Here is a 23,282-nt window from a genome sequence, read left to right as displayed (position 1 = left end):
CTACAGACAAAAATGTCCATGTCCAAAAACTGCTATAAAAACTTTTTTTTTCTGCATAAATCTCTTAAACCACTTCAGCACTTTACAAAACTACCACAAATTCAACCATTTTGAGGATTTAAAATCTTTAAATGCCTGTTTGATCACTTATAGTCACTGCTGTCTTTTTTTTGTTCGTTTTTCTACAAAAAAAAATATGAAAAAATTATCTATTTTCCATAAATCTAATATTGGGTGGCTGGTTTGATTGTTTTCAAATCAATCTTTGGTATGACCCAGATTATCTTAAACACTGACTTGATTGCATTATTAGTTTTTGCAGCATCAAATTTAAAATTTACGACCCTCTTGTGACCTCAGTGGATGTCCCATTGACTTCAATTATAACTACAATTTTTAATCTCTCAACCATGACACAATAAAAAACATTCATTCTGTAATATTGACGTTTCATTTATGAGGAAAAAACGTCAAATTTATAATTTTCGTGTTCAACAATAAAATCTGCTATTTCCCGATTATTGGGCTTTTGCATAAAATGTTTGTTATTTCATTTGTTTTTGTGCTTTATTATTCATCTTGAAGAAAGCCATATGTGCGCTCTTTTTCAAGAAAAATAAAAACATGGGTTCTTTCTCTTACTGCACTTCACCGTGGAGAAAGCCCAGCAGTTAGTGAGTTTATGCACCTGGCTGGAATTTTGTCACAAAGTGTTTGGAGATTGGTTGTCTGGTTATTTCATTCCTTTGACAACCAAGGAGCAAGAAGAAGATGGTCTTCTCTGTGTAAAAGGGTCAGCATGAAAACATGTGGTCTGTAATTCCCAGAGAGATGCAGGAAAGTGAAACATCCTCAGAAGGAGAGTCTGATGTGGACTTTGCGGTGGAGTCGTATCATTCTGCTTCCTCTCCTTCCTAATATTAGGACGGCGGTCATAATGTTATGCCTGACCGTCTGAGTCTGAATACTTGGATTCACTTCATGCTGCTTTAACTCTCATTGAACATGTTGTAGCACAGAAACTAATAGTCCTCTGGAATAAAAAAGAGAAAAAGAGGCAAATCTCCAAACAACAACTAAAAATGATAATTTGAAATCTGTCCCAATGTCCCATTGAATTCCATTATAACTCAATTTTTTAATCTCCTTTAGTCATCACATAATAAAATCATTCATTCTGCAATGTTAGTGTTTCATTTATGAGAAAAATGGCCAATTTTGTCTTTTTCAGTGTTAAAACCAGTCATTTCCCCATTATAGGGACTATGTATAAAATGTTTATTTCATTCATTTTTGTGCTTGTGTTATTGTGCTTAGCAGGCCATTGTTGTTGGACAGAAACAAATAGTCTTCTGGAACAAAAAAAAAAAGAGGCAAATCTCCAAACAACAACTAAAAATAATAATTTGAAAATCTGCACAACAACAGACATGGATGAATTTAAAACAGCTGTCTGCACAAACAGAGGTATGGCATCAGCGAGCTGACTGAGTGGATTTGATAGTGTCCCACATTCAAAATAGCGCAGCGGAGCTGCCAGCCCTCCATGCTGCTCACAGGTCACCTACAGTAGCGTCTCAGCTAAATGAAGTGGGCCCTCTCAGTTAAAAACAGCTCCTTGTAATGGATACGACCGCGGCAGCAGCATCACCACTCGGCTGAGTGTCACTGACACAGACCTGCGTGGTGGAGTGTGCCTCTCTAATGCAGTGTGCTCAAGCAGTCTATTTTTTTTTTTTGTTTTTTTTTACTACAACTCTTAAGAGTTCACTCTCTCAACCACAGCCTCATGCTGCTGAGCGGGACATGTGTGGTCAAGGTTATAGAGGAGGAACATCACCCTCTCTGTGGTGCTCATTTAGTAACACAAGTGTGTTTTCCACAGGCGGTACACCTGTGTCCTAGTTGGTAGCCCTAAATATGTCCAGTGAGTACATGCCTACCGTTTGTAATGCAGGACCAGCCCGCCCCCAGATCCACGGGAGAAACCCTCATCTCCCTGCGGGCCGTCACTCCCCCTCCTTTACTATTAACCCATTTTGTGCGCACTTTCTATTGGAAATTTGCTTAAAAGAAAGATCTATCCTTTCAAGCGCACTTCCTTACCTCCTCGGGCCCATCCCACTGGTTAAATGGTGGGTGTTGTGTGGATCTTCCAGCATGACAAAGGGAGGCAGCAACAGTAAAAACAACTGTGTGTGTCTGTGTAAACAAGCTCACGGTCTGACCTGGCGTCATTAATCCCTCTGCAGTAGGTTTGTGGGCCCTGAGGCGTACCTTTTTTTTTTTTTTCTCTACTCTGTTACAATGTCACTTTGCCTCTCGTCCCCTTTAGATCTCTCATTCCCTTTCACTGTGTCTCCGGCTGTCTCGCTAACCTGTCCAGCTTTAGATCTTTTGTGCGACTCGCTATCTCTATCACCCTGGGCTCTCCTTGTCATCAAGGATACCCATCCAACAAGTCAGCATTTTGGGGCACCCCAGGATTTCCTGTCTGTGTTTTTGTTTTCTTTTTTGTTCAGCTTGCCTTGCGTAAGTTACTTTCTGCCCTTTAAACATTCCCTGCACCTTCACTGGACTCCACTTGAGACAGAGCAGGCGCTGATGGCTGAGCTAAGATCAGCTTCTATTGGCATTTAAGGTCTTGATAGAATTTAAATGACTTGTTGTTTCTCTGCCTCATCCTACGATTGATTGTCAGTCAGCGAGATCCAGCAAGTTTTGTCATTATCTGAAAAGTAATTTTGAGACACAGAGGAAATGAAGAGCAATTTGAATAAATAAACTGGAAGTACACTTAAAAAAAAAAAGAAATAATAATAATAAAAAAAATAAGAATCAGCCAGCCAGCCGTGATATATGGTAAATGGGAAAAGGTAATGGGTGCCATTCTTGTGGAGGGAAGAAGCAGCAGCCTTCACTTTTGACCCGTGGATTAATGAAGGGCTTTGATATGAGTTCAATAGGGGTTCAGAGCAGGCATAGCCCAAATTCCATTTTCAGCTGTTCAACATTATCATGCAAAGAAATTATATCCTCGTGAGGAGAACTCTTGTACTGCTTCAATGCTGTACAGAAAGGTTTTCATCCGTATAATCTTAGGCTATTACAGTCCAGCATTTGGGAGACTTTTTTTTCCCCCCATGTCTTTTATAGATCCCATTTACACACAGGTCAGCCACAACATTAAAACCACTGACAGGAGAAGTGAATAACGCTGACCATCTTGTGACAATTCAGTGCCTGACCAGACCAGGCACCCCCTCCCCATAGGAATGACACTCTTTGATGGCAGCACATTATAGTCACTGATGACGTCACTAATAAAAACAAGTAGAAAATAATGCTGCTTTGCTACAATGAAATATATACAGTACAGATATGTGTAGTGTGTATAAAATCAGCTTGCACTCAGCACCATCGTGGGGTAGTGTAGCTGTGTTAAAACTGTACTGTACTGCAGCCAAAGGTCTAATAACCTTGACAATCAGATTCACCCGAAAATTGTCAATTTGCAGACATCTTCTCATTTGGTGACGTCATTAATTGACTGCTGGTAGCTCTGGTAGCGTTAGCAGATGCCTTGTCAGATCTTGCAGGAGTACTTTTGTTTTATTTCAGGACTGACTTATATATTCTGCATCACAGTAGTACGGGCTATTTCAACATACCTGGTGAACTCAAAGGCGTCCATAGTTTTATTGTATGGTGACTGTATGAATATCAGTACTAATCAGTGTACAATACTGACTAATAAATTGGATGCTCGTCAAAAACACAATATTTACATGGCCAGTAAATACATCACAAAAGACTACCTGAAGTGCCATGACCAAGAACAATCCTCTCATGGACACAAGCCTTGCATTTACGCCATTTGATAAATCAGATAAAGCCAATAGTGGTGGTTAGCTATCCTTAGAAAATGGATAAATACAGTAAATGGAAAATCTGGTTTAGAAATTTAATTTGAATCAGTCACACAGTATCTTTTAAAAGGGTCAACATGCTGAAATTTTATCAGCTTCCATACACAGTATTTATTTTTTTCCTGTTATTTCATCAAGCCACATGATGCTCCCTCGACAAAAATAGTCTCTTCTCATCACACTGGTGTAAGTTAATGTCAGAGCGGTGACCATATGAATTAGAGAATGCCTCTTTCTCACCTCTTTCCCCCCAAAGCCATGCAAAACTGCTCAGATCAGATGTAAAAAGCTAAATGAAAAAGCTCTACTACTGCCACAGCTGCACTGCCAAAAGATGACAGTGTGCATAAACAGCACTTAAATCGGTGATCTACACTGACACGTTCCCGCGCCAGCTAATGATTCCCCTATCAACCGTCTCTACGGCACAAGCACATTTCATCAGCTGTGATAAAAGTGCCCTGACACTGAATTCATAAATGAGAAGTGTGGGGAGATCTACAGACAAAACAGACTTTGTAGCTGCTTAGCCTCGCCATCTCATCATTCAGACAAGTGTGTGACAGATTACTGCATTTGGGAGTATTTAAAGACTTGAAATGAAAACCTGACTGAGGCCGTCCAAAGCCAATCTGCCGTGTTATGTGTAGATTCTAACTATCCTGGTGCTACATGACACCTTCTCAGAAAATTAGGGGGACAGAAGAAGTCCCGTTCAATGATTTTTGATGAATGAAGCTCTGCCTACTGTGCCTACACTTGACGGGTGCAGTATCATAAGGGCAAATAAGGGTTTGCTATATGTCTGTCAAACATCATAAGAGAGATGATGTCTTTGTCTCCGGTCTCAGATTTAAAAAGCAACAATGAACTGATTTCATAAAAAAGCAAAAGTGTCTAATTATAGCCTAGGCTAAAGGTCAGTCATCCCGAATTAGGGCCAAGTAGTCAAATTAAATATGGATTTTAGCAAAGCATCGCCAAATAAAGCTAGAAAAATGCAACTAAACTCTTTCTTACTTCTCTTGCAATTTGCAGATTTGGAATTTCGTTGAAGAGATTTAGCATATGATATGAACCAGATTTAGACTCTACAAGCTCTGTGATGCTGTACAGCATAGTTGTGAGCTAAATGCTAATGACAGTGTACCATCATGCTCACAATAACTCACTGATGTTCAGCTGTTAAAACATTCACCATGTTTATGTAGTGTAGCATGTTAGCATATTAACATTCACTAATTAGCTGAGGGGAATGTTTAACAGGTTTTACTTCAAGAGCTAAGTCCTCGACTAAGCTCATTAGCACCTAGCGGTTGTCAAGAGACTTCACCCAAGTAACAAATCAAATTCATGAGGAAAGGACGGGGGATCAGTAAAAGTCCTTGGGTTCCATCCATGAGAGAACATGAATAAAACGTGCCCAGTCTCCCTCACTCTCTCTCCATGACAACTCTAGGAGGGATGAATTTTTTCCATCTCTGCTGTTTTAATTGTACTAAGGCTCAACATGATGCACAACTGAGGGTGTGGTTGCTTTGAGGGACAGGTTGTTAGCTGTCTGCTAAGCCTTGACCACTGAATTAATGGGGTGTTATGTGGAATAAAGCATAGAACCACAGCATAGAGTCATGGTGCATTCGTCCATCTGTATATACAATCAACCCAACATTCTTACGTTTCTTCCACTGAGCACAATGATTATTGGTAAAACATTTAATTGATATAATTCAGGCTGGACAGAAGCAATGAACAATTTTATCTATATACTTATATCCAAAGCATTTTGGGGCCATAGGTGAGGTTAGGGTTTGGCTTTTTTTTTGTTTCTGCTTTCTGAAAACTGCAACTGAGGACTTGGGACACCTTTTTATCATGACAATATCAATACAAATATGACTTGTTGCTGACGTCTGTGAATAGGAACCACTGAAATGTGCACCGATAACTCATAGCATCCCTCTTGCACAATACAGGACAGGTTCAGGGCCGGGTCAATCAAATAATGCGCAACAACCTGGAGGGTGGTTGTCTACTTTTTCTGAGCATGGGGAAAGAGCGCCAGTCAAGGCTTGCAATTATTCCTATTATGTATTTATTTGAGGGCTAGCAGCGGCATCCCCTCCAGCAGGTGGCGACCTAGGCAACCACCTATATTGTCTACGCCTGGAGTTGGCTCTGCTTGTATCAACGTAGCATGGTTGATGAAATGTTAATGAAAATATGACAAAACACTGATATGCAAAGGTGGAAATCATGAAATAATTTCAGGACTTTGTGACGAATGTGGTTTCACAAATTCATGTCTGATGAAGGACATGAGTCAAAGCGCGTTGCTCTAATAAAGTCGTTCCATTTATTAGAAATGGCGCTGGAATCCTAAGCCTCCTACAGTTTTTTTTTTCCTCCATGCACCAAAAGACTGCAGAATTAGAAGAAACTAGCTAAAATCAAAGCTGTCTAAAAACTCTGGAAAACTTTCTTAGTTTTTGTTTTTCACAAATTCACACTCTCCGTTCAGAGTCCTAGATTTACCGCTGAATTGATTTTGCCGACAAGCATCAGCAGGTAACCAGGATATCTGGAGTCTGTGAGTTTAATGCCCACCTTTGTTGTGACAGCTCGCCATTTTAGTCAATCACTTATCAGAGCGTGACTAAAGGCTGAGGCTCTGAGGTGCGAGCCAAGCTGGCTTAGCCAAGCGAGTGTGCCATTTTCGGGATAAGAGGCAAAGTGGAGTAGAGGTCAGAGCTCCGCGGCTGACCTGGAACAATCCTGTCATCTCCTCAGCGACTGGCACAAAGTGTCAGAGTAGGGGGTGAGGCTGAGGTTTGGGTAATGTGAGGCCCCTTGGGAACGGAGCGAGAGAGGGCCACCGTCTAAGCCGATAAGCAAAGGCATGGCTCCAAAAAAAGTGAGAAATTCTGCTGCTATGAGAATGTCACAGGATATTGCCGGATACGCCCAATGCCATCTAATTTCACAGGATGAGCATATAAGCTCGTCTCTGAGACAGAAGGAAGAAAACAATAAAGTGCATTAGTCCACCCACGCCGACTAACCTTTAAAGAAAACAGAGAAATTAAAAGGTTGAAAGAGAGGAGCTAAACCCAAGCCGAGGTTGTGAGGAGCAATGTCACAAACAAGAATTTTAATTAAGCAAATTCGGAAAAAAAAAAAGAAAAACACGACGAAAGAGGAAAAAAAGAAAAACCTGAAGTTGACATTTGAAGGGAAGGAAGAATAAAATCCCTATCAGACAGAAATCCCTCAGGGGATATAGCAAGAGGCTGAAAGTGGGAGTAAGAAGTGGAGGACAGAAAAAAGTCATTCCAAAATCACTTTTTTTTTTTAAACGAGAAGTAAAGCTGCATCTTATTTTCCCAAATCGCACAGCATTTGACAGGTAAGCTGAGATAAAAACCGACGACGCAGACTTCACGCAATAACATAGGTTCATGTGGAATCACCTGCAGACATTAATTAACATTTCTAGAAAAAAAAAAGCCAAAATCACAATAAAAACCATCACATTAAAACCTTCTCCCTTAGGATTATATATTATTACCCTACTTTGGAGAAAACCCTGTGTTGCTGGCTTGTCACATTACAAAACGATATGTTCCAGAGCAAACATGGTTTACATTTTCTCATTAATTCAGCAACAAAAGCTGGCTGTAGCTACATATTTGATTTGCTGTATATCAGTGCTCTCGTTCTTTCCAAAGAGATTGCGCTCTGGTAATCAAACAGTAATTTGTAACATTACGCTGCCTGTTTGCATTTCATTTCCAAATTTATTAGGAAGCAAATACGTTCAACAGATTGCTTCAGGCAATATCGACGAAGACTGTTATTCCGGATAACATCCTCAGATCTGACAGAGAAGAAACACACTTTCAGACTGGTTTCCCTACGTTACTGTCAGAACGGAGTTGGTTGTTTTTGTTGGCATCAGGCTGAGGATTAGCAGCAGTTTCCTCGAGACTGTCTTTGTTTGTTGCCATTTTCTTGTTTAAAGAAGGGCAAAATAAGCTAGTTATACATGCATCTTAAAGCAGCCAGCTTTGCACTGGCAGTCTGCCACCTCTCTGTTTAACGGGATGCTCAGATAATATAATGCTTTTTCATTTGCTGCTGTCGCTGTAAAGCAGTGCAACACATTAGTGATCAATACTGTCATAGGTAAACCAAGCATAAGACATACAGCAGCCCACCGCTTCTAAGCAGCGTGAATTATTACAGAATAGCTTCAGCTTTCTGCAGAGCTTGACAACGGCTTTGCAAGAAGCAAAAATATCATAACAGTCACCATGGCTGCACAAGTCGTATTTGACAGCAAACTCATGGGCTCCCAGCTCAACACACAGCATGTGTGAAAAAGGCAGTTCTGGAACTAATATTGATGGCTGGGGCCCTTTTCGTAGGGATGCATCAACATAAAAACCAGTATCCATTATTGGACATGCTGTGATTACTGTATTCTTCTTCAGTACAATGGATCTGACAGCAATTTACTGGAAAAATCAAGCAGCAACTTCTTGGGCTGAACAATACAGTAAATGCCAAGTGCAAAAAACTGTATTCCTTTTGAAGTCTACTTCCCAGTAGACCTTTGTGTTACAATGATCGACGACTCTGCAGACGAAATAAACATGTTCACAGCTGAGAATGACCATTGATTTTGCCCTGTATAATACGTAACAGACGTTACCAGGCGTCAGGGACATCATGGAGTAGATAATTCCATCCTATCATGTCAATGCTCCTTCTATATTATTGCACCTTAACATTTATTCCCATGTACCTAGAGAAGGGAGAGATTAAGTAGGGACCCCCTACCTATTATATATGTGTTCTATACATATATACATGAGTATTATCATTTTGCCTTCAATATTAATATTAAAAAATATTTAATCAACCAAAGATTTCGTGACCCCCTTGCAGTTTTGTGTAACTAAACTACTATGACAAAGCAATTTCCCTTGTAGTTCAAGAAAGTGTATGTCTTTATATACAGTTTTTGGCTTAAATCCAGAAATATCACAATATTTCAAGATACTCTTACCCGTTAAGAGTCTTCGTGTGATAAACTTGCACTCACTTGTACATTAGTGGTAACAAATGCATTCTACTGTAACAGCCCTGCAGGGAATCGTAGCTTCATGAAGGTTCTGGTATTCAACATTTGTTTCAAATAACTGAGAGACAGCTGTTTATTAAACCGAGTTGCTATGGTTTGTAGTGCTATTGACTTGTATTGTGACAACCCCATTTTATTCAGCAGAGCAGTCTAAATAACAGAAACACTTTAGCCCTTTAATTTCGATCCAGTTTAAGAGGAACACAAACTACACCTTCCAAAAATGACCACCCAGCTGAATTACTACCTTTCTGTTTCAACATAAACTGAACATTAGAACATCAAGGGGGGACCTAGGGCAGGACTCTTATACTAGAACCTATTCATTTTCAGTATCTAATGAACTGGCAAGGAAGTGTATATAAAAACAAAGAACAACAAGATGATGAAGGAAGAAGGTAGAAGGTGATGCTGATAAAAACGGGTCAAACTGTTTCAGATTTTACATCATACATCACCATCAAATGTTAAATGACAGCTCACTCTATTACAGATGCTCCACGTGGCATCGTCACTTTGCGATGCATGGCCTCCCTCCCTCTTGTGCACCTTACAGCTGTTAATAAGAGCAGTCATTTATTTCAGTAAGGCAGCCGGCATCTCCTGCGGTGGGGAGGGGGGTAATGTTTGCGGAGAAGACCCAGCTGCAGTCCAAATCAGAGCCATTGATTTGGCCTTCCTCTCCACGGGACAGTTGGGATCCCACAGGAAACAGCACAAGGGCAATCGCGGGACTCAGCTGGCCTATTGCCCCCCCTGCATTAATAATAACCATTCCAATTACAGGGAACATGTCCAGATGCTCATCTGGTTACATAATGCTCCTTTTCTTTGTAAAAGCTGTAGCTTATATTCTTAATGTAATAATTCCAAGACATTCTGCCTTTGCATCTGTAAAATTGTTTTAATGAAAGACGGCCTGATAACATGTCATCTCAAGCTGTGATTAAGTGCCGACAGACAAAGCTCTGTTATCCTGTGTCCTGTAGCTGAAAGCAAATTTCATTTACTTAATCTACTTTACAATGAGTAAAGTAAGCATTTATATTATTATTAACTCATGGTAATGACAAGTTAGTGTAACTTAAAATCATTCATTAGAGTCGATGCCCAATGAATGTTTTATTATATTAAAATATATTTGTACTATTATACTATTACAATAATTTATGTCATGTATTAAGATGTGCTATGTTATTTAAGGATTATTTAAGGCAGGACCGAGTTTATTACATCATTTTTTCTTTATCGGATCCTGCACTTTACTTATCATTTCAGTAGTTATCTAATTCCCTTAGTTTGTTTTACGGTGAGACAATTAGGGGTGGGACCGTCTCCCTGTGTACATGTAGGAGGAATAAAGTAGTGTCCTGCAAGTAGAGTTCAGTAAAATACATTTCGGAACTTTTTAAAGAAATCAATCATGGAGGTCATAGAAGTATTTTCTTTGTGGCATAGAGTTTTTACCATAGAGTTCTGAGTAAAAACGCAGAAAAATTCAAAAAATTGTCACCGTTTTGTTGCATCTTTTCATTCCCTATATTTTCAGGGTACCAGCTTTCTGAACTGAGCTGCTGAGCAGTGTCCCTTTCACAGCTCAAGGACAATATTACCACTTGAACTCCAGACATTTTGTATACATGACATGTTGTAATTACATCGCTCAAGAGTTCCATTTGAAACCAGCACACACCACTTCCTGCAGCTGTAAATAGGAAACTTGAGCTACCTGCCTTATGGATTAACATAATCCCTGGCTGTTGTTAGCGGTGCAGCTTGACATAACAGCAGTGATAACGTTAAATAAAGTAATGCCATTTTCAAACACTGTTAATAGAAGTTTAAATAAAATAAAATAAAATAATTGATGTTCATGCCTGACTTAAGATGTTAGATAAGTAAAGTTTTTTGAGCATTTCCATTAGGAGTTGCATTCAAAAGGAAAAAGTTTGACTCTCAGAAAATATCTAAGAACATAAAACCGACCACGAATTCCCCAAATCACTGTCAGCCCCTACGAAAAGCACAACCACACCTCAGAGAGAACGTGAAATGTGAATGTTTATGATTCTCCCCGCAGAAGTTACGGTTCCCTTCTGACTGGCTTCAGATGCGTGCTTTTGAAGCGGGATTCATCTTGAGTTGTGATGTGACGGTTGGTTTACGTTTTTCCATACGTCTCCCTTGGTCCCTTCTTCTCACAGGGTAGTGCATCAAAAAGCACCAAAAAAAAAAAAAAAATGCTTTTCATGCTTCAGGTGATGAGAAAACAACAAAAAAAAATGCTTGTCTGATATTTTGTGGCACTACTGAGCACCTAAGAAGGATCACTGATCAGTCTGGCGTCATGTTTAATTAGTGAATTTTATCCAAGAGCATCAGCTGTTTTCTCATTATGTTCCTTGCCTCGGCATGATATCTGCACAGCTAATACAGGTGGAAGACGAGAGATCACCACGTACAATCATCTACTCTAGCAGGTTCTCCGATGGTACGGTTAGAACTGAAGAACACTTGTAAGCCTGATGGGTGGCTTTTCATGGAATAAGGAAACTGTGTGCTTTCTTTTCACATGTTTGCAAACTTATAGCAGGTAAAACAACAGATTTTCTCTCTTTCTCACAGGTATTCAGTTCCTCAATTTACTACTGGCACCAGTTACCCTCAGCTTCCCGTATTCCTAGGTAAGTCTTTACAAGGCTTGCACCGCTAGACTCTGGGCAGTCCCTTTTTATCCCAACAGATCCTGTCAAGCTCAGTCACATTTTAAAGTGTCTATGAACTCCAGTCTTCTAACATCTTAGGTTGTTGAAGAACCTCTCTGATCCCTCTGTCAGCTGTCACCACTCTCCTCATTGTTGCTGCTGACGATACTTCCTCCACCACACTCCACTGTGGAGACGGCATTAGCGGAGATCTGCCATCATACTGCAGCTTTCTGATCATTGAATATTTCTCCTTCTTCCTTTCGAAAGCTGCGAGGTTTACGCGATAGAGTGTGCTAAAAAGTGATTTGGGAGTGTGAATGCTTCCCAAAGCAGCTGAAATTACTGATACGTTTATTGTACTCTGCGAGCATGCAACTGCATGTTCGTACCAGCTTCAGTTTCTCCCCGTGTTATGGCGCTTTGTTTAATTTGATTGGGGTTTTGATGCCAATAAATATGAACTTCGCCAGCCTGAATCCCAGCATTAGCCCTGAAACTGTCTGACGTCTGCAGCTTTCTCCGTGTAAGCTCTGATTAAGCCATTCGTTACACTCAGGGCCTAATATGCAAAGTGCTTCCCTCAAGTGCAATTTACACCTACTTTTGAAAACATGAAGGATGGATGAAATAAAAAAAATGAATAAATAAAAGTTGTTTAGTGAACTGAAAGACATAGCTGGAGATATTGGTGTTAACCTTTGATGTCAGGTATTCGTTGCATTTCAAAAAAAAAAAAAAAAACGCTAACTTCACTTCAGGCCAAGTTTGTGCTTTATAGATTCTGAACGCTGCATTTTCACTCAGAGACAGAAGACTGATGAAAGGGCTGTTTTCATAAGTGGCAGCTGATCTGCTCTCAGCCCATTAGCTGATGTTTGTTATCTGGTGGAAGACCGGAAACCAGAGCATCAGATAGGGCATCTATGAACTGATATGCAGACACACTGAATTATGAATTACTTACGCCACCTGGTTTACCAGTCACCATCGAGTAAGACTGTGCCGTCTTTTGTAGTTTTTAACAGTAAAGATCATGTACGTGTGACTAATAGAAAACACTGCTCTATTTTAAGGGTAATGTGACTGTTCGGTGCACATGCATGTCCGTATTTCTGCTGTGAGAAATAGCTTGGCATTTCAGCCCACACTCGTGCAGTGCTTCAGTCTGGTTCATGGCGACGATTAAATCTGATTTTGTGTTCACAATTGCACTAAAGTAAAAGAAAATCCATTCAAGTCAAAACAAACATCAAGGCCAATAAAACTCTGTTGCTTGAAAGATAAAAAAAAAAAAAAACCTCAAATGCAACCAACTGTTTACACTCTACTTTGAGGGGAAGCTGTAAAACAAAAGCTTGTTCAGACATATTTGGCTTCATTACCGTCTCAACACCTCTCATCCTGTGTGTGGCAGCGATTGAGCATCTTTTGACAGCTTGTGCATTAAGTGTTACAAAAACTGTCTATTTTTTTGGTATTGAATTTTAGTGGGAATTACCACAGGGACCCCAGAGGAGTTAAGACTGACAGCGCCGTTGGTGCATCCCCCAGTGAATAGCATCACTAATGCTTGGCAGCCCGGCATTGATGGTCCATTTCAGCATGTGAATAGGGAGGGTGAGTGGAGTATGGGGTTGGGTAGGGGCGGGGGTTGTTGTTGTGTGACTCGAACACACCCGCTATATAATAGGGCCTGTCCATGTGCCAGGGGAAGCGGGTGGCATAAAGTAGTGGGTGATTACGTTAAACAAATGACTGCCTCATTAGCTCGACCCCCAGAGTGCCGCGTGCATATATGCAAACACTCACACTGTCCCATGATTTCTCTCTTCCTCACACATGCACTCTCATATATTCAGACATTGACACCGACACAAGCATTAGGTTGGCTTTGTACACAGAAAAGGGCAGCGCACAAAAGCGATACTCTAGAGGGTACAAGCTCCATCCAATAGACTAATTAACATCTCCCCATTACACCAGCCAGCACTCTATGGTGCTCCAGTTAGCTTTGGATGACACTACACAATACAACAGAATGTGTCACTATGAGCGTCCATGTCCAAACAGCATCTGAGCCGCTCCCCTAAAGCCAAGCTAAATGACTGCAATTAGAATCATTAGATTCCAAGCTCTAGCCTCACATGGTGCTAAGTTAAACAGACATTTCATGCTTTTTGCCACCTAGCCCCAAACCATCTACCCCATGCTGCCTGAGAGACTGATATAACTACACAGATTCACTGGAAGACAAAAACAAAGTCTAATTATTTTCATAACTTACAACTCTCTGTAATGTTAGACTTCTTTATTGGCTGATTAGTCAACAAAACTTCAGAAATGTCCATCATAAGGCAACTTATGATGTGTTAGTCATATTAAAATATAGATAAATCTAATAGTTTGTGGGATATATACAAGAGATGCTACAGGAAAAAAATTTTTGCCTCCATGCAGGAAATGATCACTTCATTTAACCATCTTTATTGCAAGCGCTCTGAGAACAGAGACAGGGAGATAACGGTATAAAGATCCCAAACTGATCAAGCATCTGTGGGATCCTCTGGAACAAGCCTGATCCACAGAGTCCCCTCCCCTCAACCCATAGGACCCAAAGGCCCCCACTAACAACATCCTGTTGCCACCACAGGACACCCTCTGAAGTCCCGTGTCCGTGCACAACAGAGACCTATACGATATTAGACAGGAGATTATAACGCTATGCCTGATCATTGTGTAATATAATATATAAAGTAATGTTGCAACACAATCAAAGTGAACAGACTTTAAACACAGCTTGCTTTATGTTGAAATGAAAATACATCTCTGAGCTGCCTTGGATTCCTGGTGAGGCCAGTTTGATTTTGTTTTCTGATCATGTTAATGTGACGGGTATTTCTACCCTGAGGGCACAGATAGTAGCTCTTAACACTGTGGGTGGCTTCAGGATGTCGAAAATAAGCCCCTGGGAGACCATATTAGCTAGTGGGAGGATAGCCAAAAATTGACTTCGAGTTCACCGACCAGCAGAGAGGAACATTATGGAGCTTTTCAGGAAAAAATAAGGCGGCTGCGGAGGTCAGCCTTTGCTCACAGGGACACGGGTCTCAACACAAGCACTCCGGCATCTGCCACCTGACCATTAGTTAAATAATTCATGGAGTTTGTTTGACGCCTGTCACGCCCAGTCTCATGCTCATTACTGCAGCTGAGTGGTGTGAAAACTCAAGCCAGCAAACACGGCAGCACTGGAGCGATATGGTAAAGAGTGCAGGATACCACAAGCAAATAGTGGCTTTCCAGAGGCTTATAGTGAAAGCTTGCAGACATCTGTGGATTAAAGTAGGTTCTTGAGATTATGTAGAAAAGCTGAATGTGTGCAGATTAAGCTCTCTACCAAGAATGTGACCAGAATTTAGGACATGAGTCTCCATCACAGAGAATAAATTAAACAGCGAGTGTATCACAAAAAGAATGTCAGCATGTATGTTTGTCTGTATATTTATATTTTGGATCTGACAGACTTTGAACTCTATATCCACAACTCTGCAGGCTCAAAAGTCACAGTGACCCCACACTTTGTGAGCATTTCCCATCAGAAGTCTGTTACACCGCAAAGGCCATTTTACTCCCAGAATAGCAAATCTGTGGAAATGTAATCTTTGAAACCTCAACTAAAATAGCCTGACAAAGCCATTTTCTGGCAGAGCAACAGAAGGAAAGCTCAGACACTTGAGCTAGCATTCAAATGACTTACTTCAGAGGCCAAAAGGAAAACAAGGACTATTATTTGTTTGAGGTTTCGGAGTGCTGATATATTAGTTGACCTCAGGCAAGGTACATGTACGTGGAAGCAGAGTGGAATATTTGCAAAGTCATGGAAGCAGTGTCATGTAGTGAGTGACAAGTCAGAGTGATAACTTTATTGTGAAGGTTCCCAGTCAATCAGGACACAATATCATCCAAAAAAAATAAATAAATAAAACTTGACCTCTAGGCCCAGGGCTTCTTCCTGTGATTGAATTGAATTACAAGTAGCTGGTTGTTAACAGGATCTAGTATTCCAGATGAAAGTTCAGTCATCAAGAAAGTTCAGTTACCCTTGTTTCAGCCCAGTTTTGGGAGCATTCATTGTTACACAGGATAAGGTGTTACAATCCCTTGCACCAAGATCTGACGCAAAACACATTTAAGTCCAACTGAAAAACCGACCGGCACGCTAGCAGTCAGCTACCAACTAGCAACCAACAAAAAGACACCAGCTAACTAGTCTAGTCATCAGCAGTAGGCCAACGTAAGCCCACCCTCCAGTAGAGTGTGAGTGGGAAATGCATTTCAAATGCCCTGACAGTGTGTTAGGCCCACGACACCTCAATACGGCTTAACAGTGAGATCCAGCGTCCTGGAGTCACCCCCCTCCATGCTGCCACCACGCGACCATGTGACTTTCAACCGAGAGATTAACTTAGCCCTACTACTAACTACCAAAACCACTCAGCTAGCCTTATCTTTAGCGTCCTCCCCAGCTAGTGTGTTTCCTCCTAAGCCCACTTGGTTGCTCTGCTGCCAGGGACATGTTGTTTACTGCGACCCTCTGCAACCCACCTCCACCGGCCACACACAGGCACTCCACCCACGTAGATTGCCTTGTATGCGTATGTGAAGTTTTAATCATAATAACATGAGAAAAGTTCATGCTTGTTTTGTATGACTAACACTCCTGACATAAAAACAGACCACTCTACCAGATGACTCCTAATTCACCTGCTACTCTCTTATTGTCCATTACTTTCACCAACTCCCTCCTGCTCAAGATAATTAACAATTTGGTAAGGCCTAATCATGCGGATATGGGAACTGATTTGATTTAACCTTGATTTAACAGGGAGGACCCCCCTGAGACACCGGCAGGAGGTTTGTCCATCGGACATGAATGGTAAAGCGGCTCACGGAGGCGCTGTGGGAATTTGATAACCGCCATCAGCTGCTCGTCCAATGTGGGCAAGGTGACAGGGAGAGACAACAGGAATGCCGCTGCCAAGGGAAGATAGAGCTGGGTTTTCTGGTGTTTATTAAACATATGAAGCGTACACACACATACTCAAAAACCCAACGACACACACGAAAGCATGTGTGCAAACAGGTATGGACGGCCATCTGTACGCGCACACTTGCAGCTTCCCCTCATCTGCACCACTGAGCAAACCATCTGTACACGGCTTCACAATGTGTGCAGTCTATATGTTATCGTTCTCATCTGGCATAACATCCTGTGACAAAGCTTTCGGTAGTTTTCTTCAAAGTCTTCTATGAAAAACACTGCTGAGATTTGGTTGTGGGCAAATATAATTCATGGCCACTTGGGGTGTAAAAGGACGTACACCATGCTTTCTCGGTCAATAAATAAACACGATGCTTAAACTCTAAAATGGAACAACATAAATAGTTCACAGGGTCAGCAAACCCACCAAACTAGCAAGGTGTTCTGTGCATGTAAGAGGCAACAGATGAAAATATAAAACCAGCCACTTACAGGAAAAAAATACCTTACTGTGCTCAGAAAGAGATCAAAGGGTTGCTTAGACTCCCCAACTGTTTTCTTAAGACTCATAGTATACGCTCTGCGCACTCATGCACCAAGAGAAGCAACTGACAAACACTTTTTTCTGAAACTACAGTCTTTGGATGTCAAATCTTTTTGGACATGAAAGGGAACAAACGCTGGGAACCAGACAAGACAAACCCCTTACCTGTCAATGCTGAAAGTCAAGAAAACCGAACACGACGTCTCTTGACATTGAAGTCGATATTCCTTTAGAAGAATCTCTTTTTTTGACCTGATATCCTTTTGACAATGTTTTTTCTGCCCATGCAGTTTGGCACAGTGTGCTCAGCGACAACACGTCCGTTCTAGAAATGTCAATGTGCCGACACGACGCACGAGCGGGATCCCAGTTAATTTTTCGCCTGGTAATTCCTAATACTTGAAGCGACACCAAAAAGGTGGTTTCAGTTTAAAATTAACTCGGGCGATGAGATGAGTGCGGGAGATGACATCCTCAGGATGCCCAAAGAGGATTTTAAATTCTATTCAATTTACAGCCTAAAGAGCACCAAGTCACACATATTAGTTTGTTATTGAATACATAAAATGAAAGTGAAATTACAGTGGTGCCTTCAAGTTGGTCGTTTTTCTGTGGCAAAAGTGCTGCGATGCATTCAAGAACCTCAAATTCTAATCCGATAAATCAAAAACAAACTTGTCATGAATCAACAGCGTAATTAGGTTAGGACCAGTTCAATAGTTTCTTTCATTTGCACACAAAGCAGTGGAGGATTAATGCAGCAGGTCACCGTTATCTATCCCGATGACACCGGCTTCATTGGTTCGTAGCTGACTATCAGCATCAGGCCATCTGGCCTCATAATGTACCGTACAACAAGGGTGCATGTCCCCAGCATAATAGCATTGCTTCTGTTTCACAGAAAACATGACTCCTCTCACTTAACAGTCATGATGGCACATCTGGTGCTCTGTGAATTACAGATGCTTGTACATGTGAAACTGCATTTTTAAAATTTTTTAATTTTTTTGCTCTAATATTAACACAGTGCCCACAGTACTTGTTTACGTTTAAAAAAACAAAAAAAGCCCGAACAAGTTAAAATGCTGAATATTGTGCAGATAGAATATCTTCACTAAACAACTTGACAAGTCTTGGTCCTTCTTTTTCCACTACAAAGAGACGAGGGGTATCCCAGTCATCCCAATCATAGAGCATAATGAGTCATTTTGCCTCCTTCTATTCCCACTCCGACTGCACTTAACTCCGGAAAGAAACGCTGCTAACTATAGTATATGTGTGTGTCTGCTAGCCATTACCTCCTCTGGTCCCCATTCTCCTGGGTTCAGGGCTCACGCATATCCAGCGAGGCAGCCGGTCGCCAACACTTCGCCGGGACGAATAGTCCGTCATCCCTGCTTCCCTTTCCCCCTCCTCACTCCGCTCTCTGCCTCTTGCCGGAGCTGTTTGCTCAGCTGTTCCCCTCTCTGACCGCATTTATCCCAGATGAGCGGCACAGCTTACCCCGTTAATCTGTGTGCGAGTGCGTCTGTGCGCCTGAGCGGGAGTGTGTGTGCGCGTCTCCATTCCTCTCGCTGCCCCCCTGATGGCCATCTAAAGACACGCCCCGATCACCGGAGACACACACACACACACACCGTCACACTGAAGACAAATGGCACTCAAGGGCCAGACATTTAAGAGAAGGTCATTCAGAAGATATCCGAGGTTTATAAACTGTCTATGGAGATATCACAGCACAGACAAAGGTCTCATGAATCCTGTAGTCAGTGATGTCAACTCAAACTTTATCCACGAAAAGAAGGCAGAAATTTCTCCTAAAAGGGTAAAATGCACCCGGGAGTTGACGCTGGATTAAATGCTTGTCAGTAACCTGAGACTGCCGCTGTATTAGTGTCATCCCATATTTCCCAACCTGTCCCTCCTCATACAGCTCATGCCTCAAAACAATTCTGGATAAGTAAGTGGGCTTCGGCATTTTTCTAAACATCCGTTCTTCGAAAGATGACTGGTTTAAATGGTGACTGGAGGAGAAACAGCAGTGACTGACCGCAGGTGCTCACTTTTTCAAGTGTACACTTCATCAATCTAAACATTAGCAAAGGGAGACATAACAGCAGGATGACAAGGTTTTTGAGACGTAAAGGTTTCCTGAACTGGAACTTGAAATAGATATGTTCCTTTAAGTAACTTTCCTCCACCCTCCCCGTTTTAGGCTGCAGCAGATGAGCTCTGACCTCAGTTTGAGCCGACACATCTGTCCACTTTCATTTGCATGTTTCCACTGACGTTGAACTTGGGTCACCTCTAAAAAGCTTCGCACACCACATAATGCATCTAACGACATTTAAATGTGGGTTAGTTCAACTAGGTTTGAACATTTTTACAATATCTAGCTGGAGTGCTGCTGTCTTTAGAGCATATTCTTTAATTAGCTCAACCAAAATTTACAGAAGATATTATACCTTAAACCATTTTGTACACTTTATGGCCAAGCACAAGTAAATACATTTTCTTGTATCAGACTTCTGAACACGACTGTGTCAAAATGTGTATCGGCTTTTGTGACTTCGTACTGTGAACTGGCTGTTACTATTTACATTCCCATCCAACAGCAGCATTCAGCGCCCCGTGTTGTGTAATACACAAGAAATGTTTTGTGTGTGTCTGGTACAAACAGAGCACATGCTTTCAGACCCTGCCAATAAACTGTTTCTTCCGGTCCACAGACCGCGTGGCTGGCTGCTGGCTAACATGGCAGTGGCCAGGCATGAGCAGCTGCTGTTGTGGTTGAATCCTCGGGCTAACCATTTATCTGCCAGTGTGTGCCTGAGAAAGACCTGGGGGTAGAGAGCAAACATGCTCAAGGAAGGGAACGTTTACAGTGGCTAATTTGCACCGTTGGACCAAACGTTGACTCAAATTCAGAGGGGGGAACTATCGAAATCGCAGGCTTTCAAGCTTGCTTTTCTCTCAGTAGCTCCAAAAATGCATTACGCAGCACAACACTATCCCACGCGCATATCCGTCCAGTGTCTGTCCCTCTGTTGCCCTGACTCTTTCATCAGGCTGTAAAAACCTTCCCTAAAGACAAGGTGAAATCGCCACCACGCACCTCCAGCAGACTCCCTGCAAAGTGAAACAAATAACCCCTCTCATCCTTCCTTAGAGGAAGCCCTCTGTACGCCCTGACTGAGATTTATGCCTTAGCTGACAAAAAAAGAACGGTGGGCAGCTATGAGCTTAAATGCTGGCTTTGTTTTTCTGGACCATGGCTGTTTTGCGATCCATCATGTTTGGAGGGAAAGTTGTGGCCGGGCTGCCCGCAGAAGGCCTATTCACTCTTCCTGCGCAGTCAGTGGTGAGAAATGTTCCGCCGCGAGGTTCTTTATATTCCTTTATTGCAGTTTTATTTTCTTACTTTACAAATACTACGCACAGCATAGAATCGATTTTTCAGATAAGATGAAAAGGTTGTCGGCAAAGAAAAAGAAGAGAAAGACCTTGGCACTAACGGTAACTTCTTGAGTAGCGATCCTCAAGCTTTTTCTAATTTGTAAGAGAAAATAACTAGAGGTTTTTTGTTTTTTTTTTAAGATGATCTCTTCAACATACGACAATATTCAATGTCTGGGTAAAGTAGTGCCATTTTCCACAAATGATAGCCCTTGTTTATGTTAACTGCACCGAATTCTTTGTATGTTTAAGCATTCATGGTAATAAATCAGAATCAGATTTTTATATTGTTGCCATTCATCTGGTTGTGTCACTGTGGTATAAAAGTTCCACACTGCAGATTTAACAATGGTTTACTTGTCAAAAACTGAACTGAAATTCAGTGTTTTTAAAATATTCCATTCACAGCAATGGGTCGGACGGACAGGAAACCTGCATGACGTTCACCTCGCAGAGGCCAAAAAAGATCCAAATCAATATATTACAACCAGGGATGTCATTTTATTTCTGGTTCCATACTCTTGTCCGTATCCAAAGCCAGCATTGCCCTCATTTAAAACCACCAACAATTAGAGCCATTCATTTATTCTAATACATGCTAATGTAGTCTTGAGCCTCTAGCCTCAAGTAGAGTCTCCAGCCTGACATGACAACAAATCGTCTGATTTCACACAACTCCATCTGGAGCCACAAAATGCTTTATTGTTCTTGTTTTTCACATGTGCAGTTTTAATATACACTTCCATACTCCTAATTCATCCGCGTACTTCATCGTATCATCCTCAATCATCAACATTTCAATAAATATACAAACTGAAGGATCAGTATCTACTGTACATGCAAAGCTGGATAATCCAGCAGTTCACACGCTTCTTTAAAATATAACACTCCTTTCTTCACAGTGACGTTGCCCACCCCCCACCCCCACCCCACCCCCATACACACAAGCCCAGTATCACACACACACTGGTGTTTTGCCTCAACATGTCTCTAGAGCTTACTCTGGACCACTGCTGCATTTAATAGCTTTTCCCTGCAGAGCGTTCACAGTCGATCTCCTTCAAATTGTACCGTATATTGTATACCACTATTTTGTCGGTTCCTGGTATATTTTGACATTGCAGCTTCAGCTCCAGAGTATAACAGTGGAATTCGCACAGAAGTGTAGCATCTCGGGGAGGTAGCAAAAAAGAGGACTGAGCTTATTCTGTCAAACAGAGATGCAGTCATCATCCTGGTTGTCTACATGAAAGAGAAAGAGAATAATCCTGCATGGTGAACTGAGATTTGTGGGATGCTGTGTGGGCTTTTACTGTGTGAGTCAAGAGGAGCATTGTTGTTTAGGTTTATCAGAAAAGCCCTTTCTGAAGATCAGTGTGGCTCTGTTGAAAAATAAAACAAAAACTCTAGGAGGTGCAGGTTGTGTATTGCATCCAGAGCAGAGTTGTAACGCTTGTGAACGAACAGAATCTATTGACCAGCTCTTTAAAACCAAGATGGGGGCCGAGTCACAGATGTACACAGAAGCTCCTGCTTTGCTTTGAGACGGTGTAGATGACTCTCCAGAATCTATGTTTTATATAGCCTCAGATATCCCACCGAGAGAATTGGTGGGATGTCGATGTTTGAATAATTGTCTTTTCTTTTAACCCTATGTCAAGGATAAAATAAGTTACCCCCAGGCTGGCATCATTACCTCCAGACTGGCATCTCAAAAATAAATAAACAACAAAATGATCCAGTCTTTTGAACAGCTCTTTGAAAGGAATGAATCCAAAAGATCCGGCTCCCTTCAAAGAGCCCTAAATCCCATCTCTAATCCTGAGGGTCTTACTTTGAAGGGCCACCAAGGGATCCTGATGGTTTTCCTGTGAGGTGGGAAATATCAGAGGCTGTGAATCAGTTTATGGGAGCACGCTCTTGTACATCTCACTGAAGCTAGAGTATCTACAGCTGCTGCTCGGGTACAATCCACTCATCAGCGCGCGAGTAAACGCATGCATTAATCACAGTTGACATTCAGAGGGTTTACAGTAGAGGAGCTGTTTATTATCAGGAGGACACCGAGGCTTCTCGTCCGGTTTAGTATGCAGGCCACTCCGTCTCCTCGAGAAATTCCGCTGCTAATAATGCTATATTGAGACGCAATGGTCGGCTCTCAATTTTAATGGTGACTGATGGCCGGCGCAGATGCATTATTGCCCGCAGTTCATCAAGTTAACTTTGTACATTAGGAAGCTGAACGAGTTTCTCAGAGATTCTATCAGTGGTAATTACAGGATGAGCAGGGATTTAAAGGGGGTGAGGAGGCTCCAGTGGGTTAACCCATTGTCCTCACTTGGGTGATGGTCCCCAGCATGTAACTTAGATGGATAGGGGGTTGCTCTGTGTGTGGTCTGGACATATCTTAAACCACGTTTAAAGATCACCTGATTATATAGGAACTAATAAAATCAGG

At 41.6% G+C, this 23,282-nt stretch overlaps 1 protein-coding gene across 5 annotated transcripts in view; it reads right to left on the bottom strand.

Moving 5' to 3' along the window:
• Positions 1–23,282, bottom strand: part of kazna (kazrin, periplakin interacting protein a) — a 194,660-nt gene that overhangs the window by 81,422 nt on the left and 89,956 nt on the right. The window contains exon 1 of one of the 5 annotated variants that reach the window (XM_047589724.1): positions 18,667–18,855. The exons of the other annotated variants lie outside the window; for them this stretch is intronic. Coding sequence (XP_047445680.1) covers positions 18,667–18,844 — 178 coding nt within the window. The 5' untranslated portion in view covers positions 18,845–18,855. Of the gene's footprint in view, positions 1–18,666; positions 18,856–23,282 lie in introns of those variants that run through there. 5 annotated transcript variants of the gene reach the window in all.

The sequence above is a fragment of the Mugil cephalus genome, chromosome 1, assembly GCF_022458985.1.
Source record: "Mugil cephalus isolate CIBA_MC_2020 chromosome 1, CIBA_Mcephalus_1.1, whole genome shotgun sequence".
NCBI classification, from domain to species: Eukaryota; Metazoa; Chordata; class Actinopteri; order Mugiliformes; family Mugilidae; genus Mugil; species Mugil cephalus.
The sequence above is the reverse complement of the archived record's forward strand: the minus strand, read 5'-3'. Positions and strand labels throughout refer to the sequence as shown.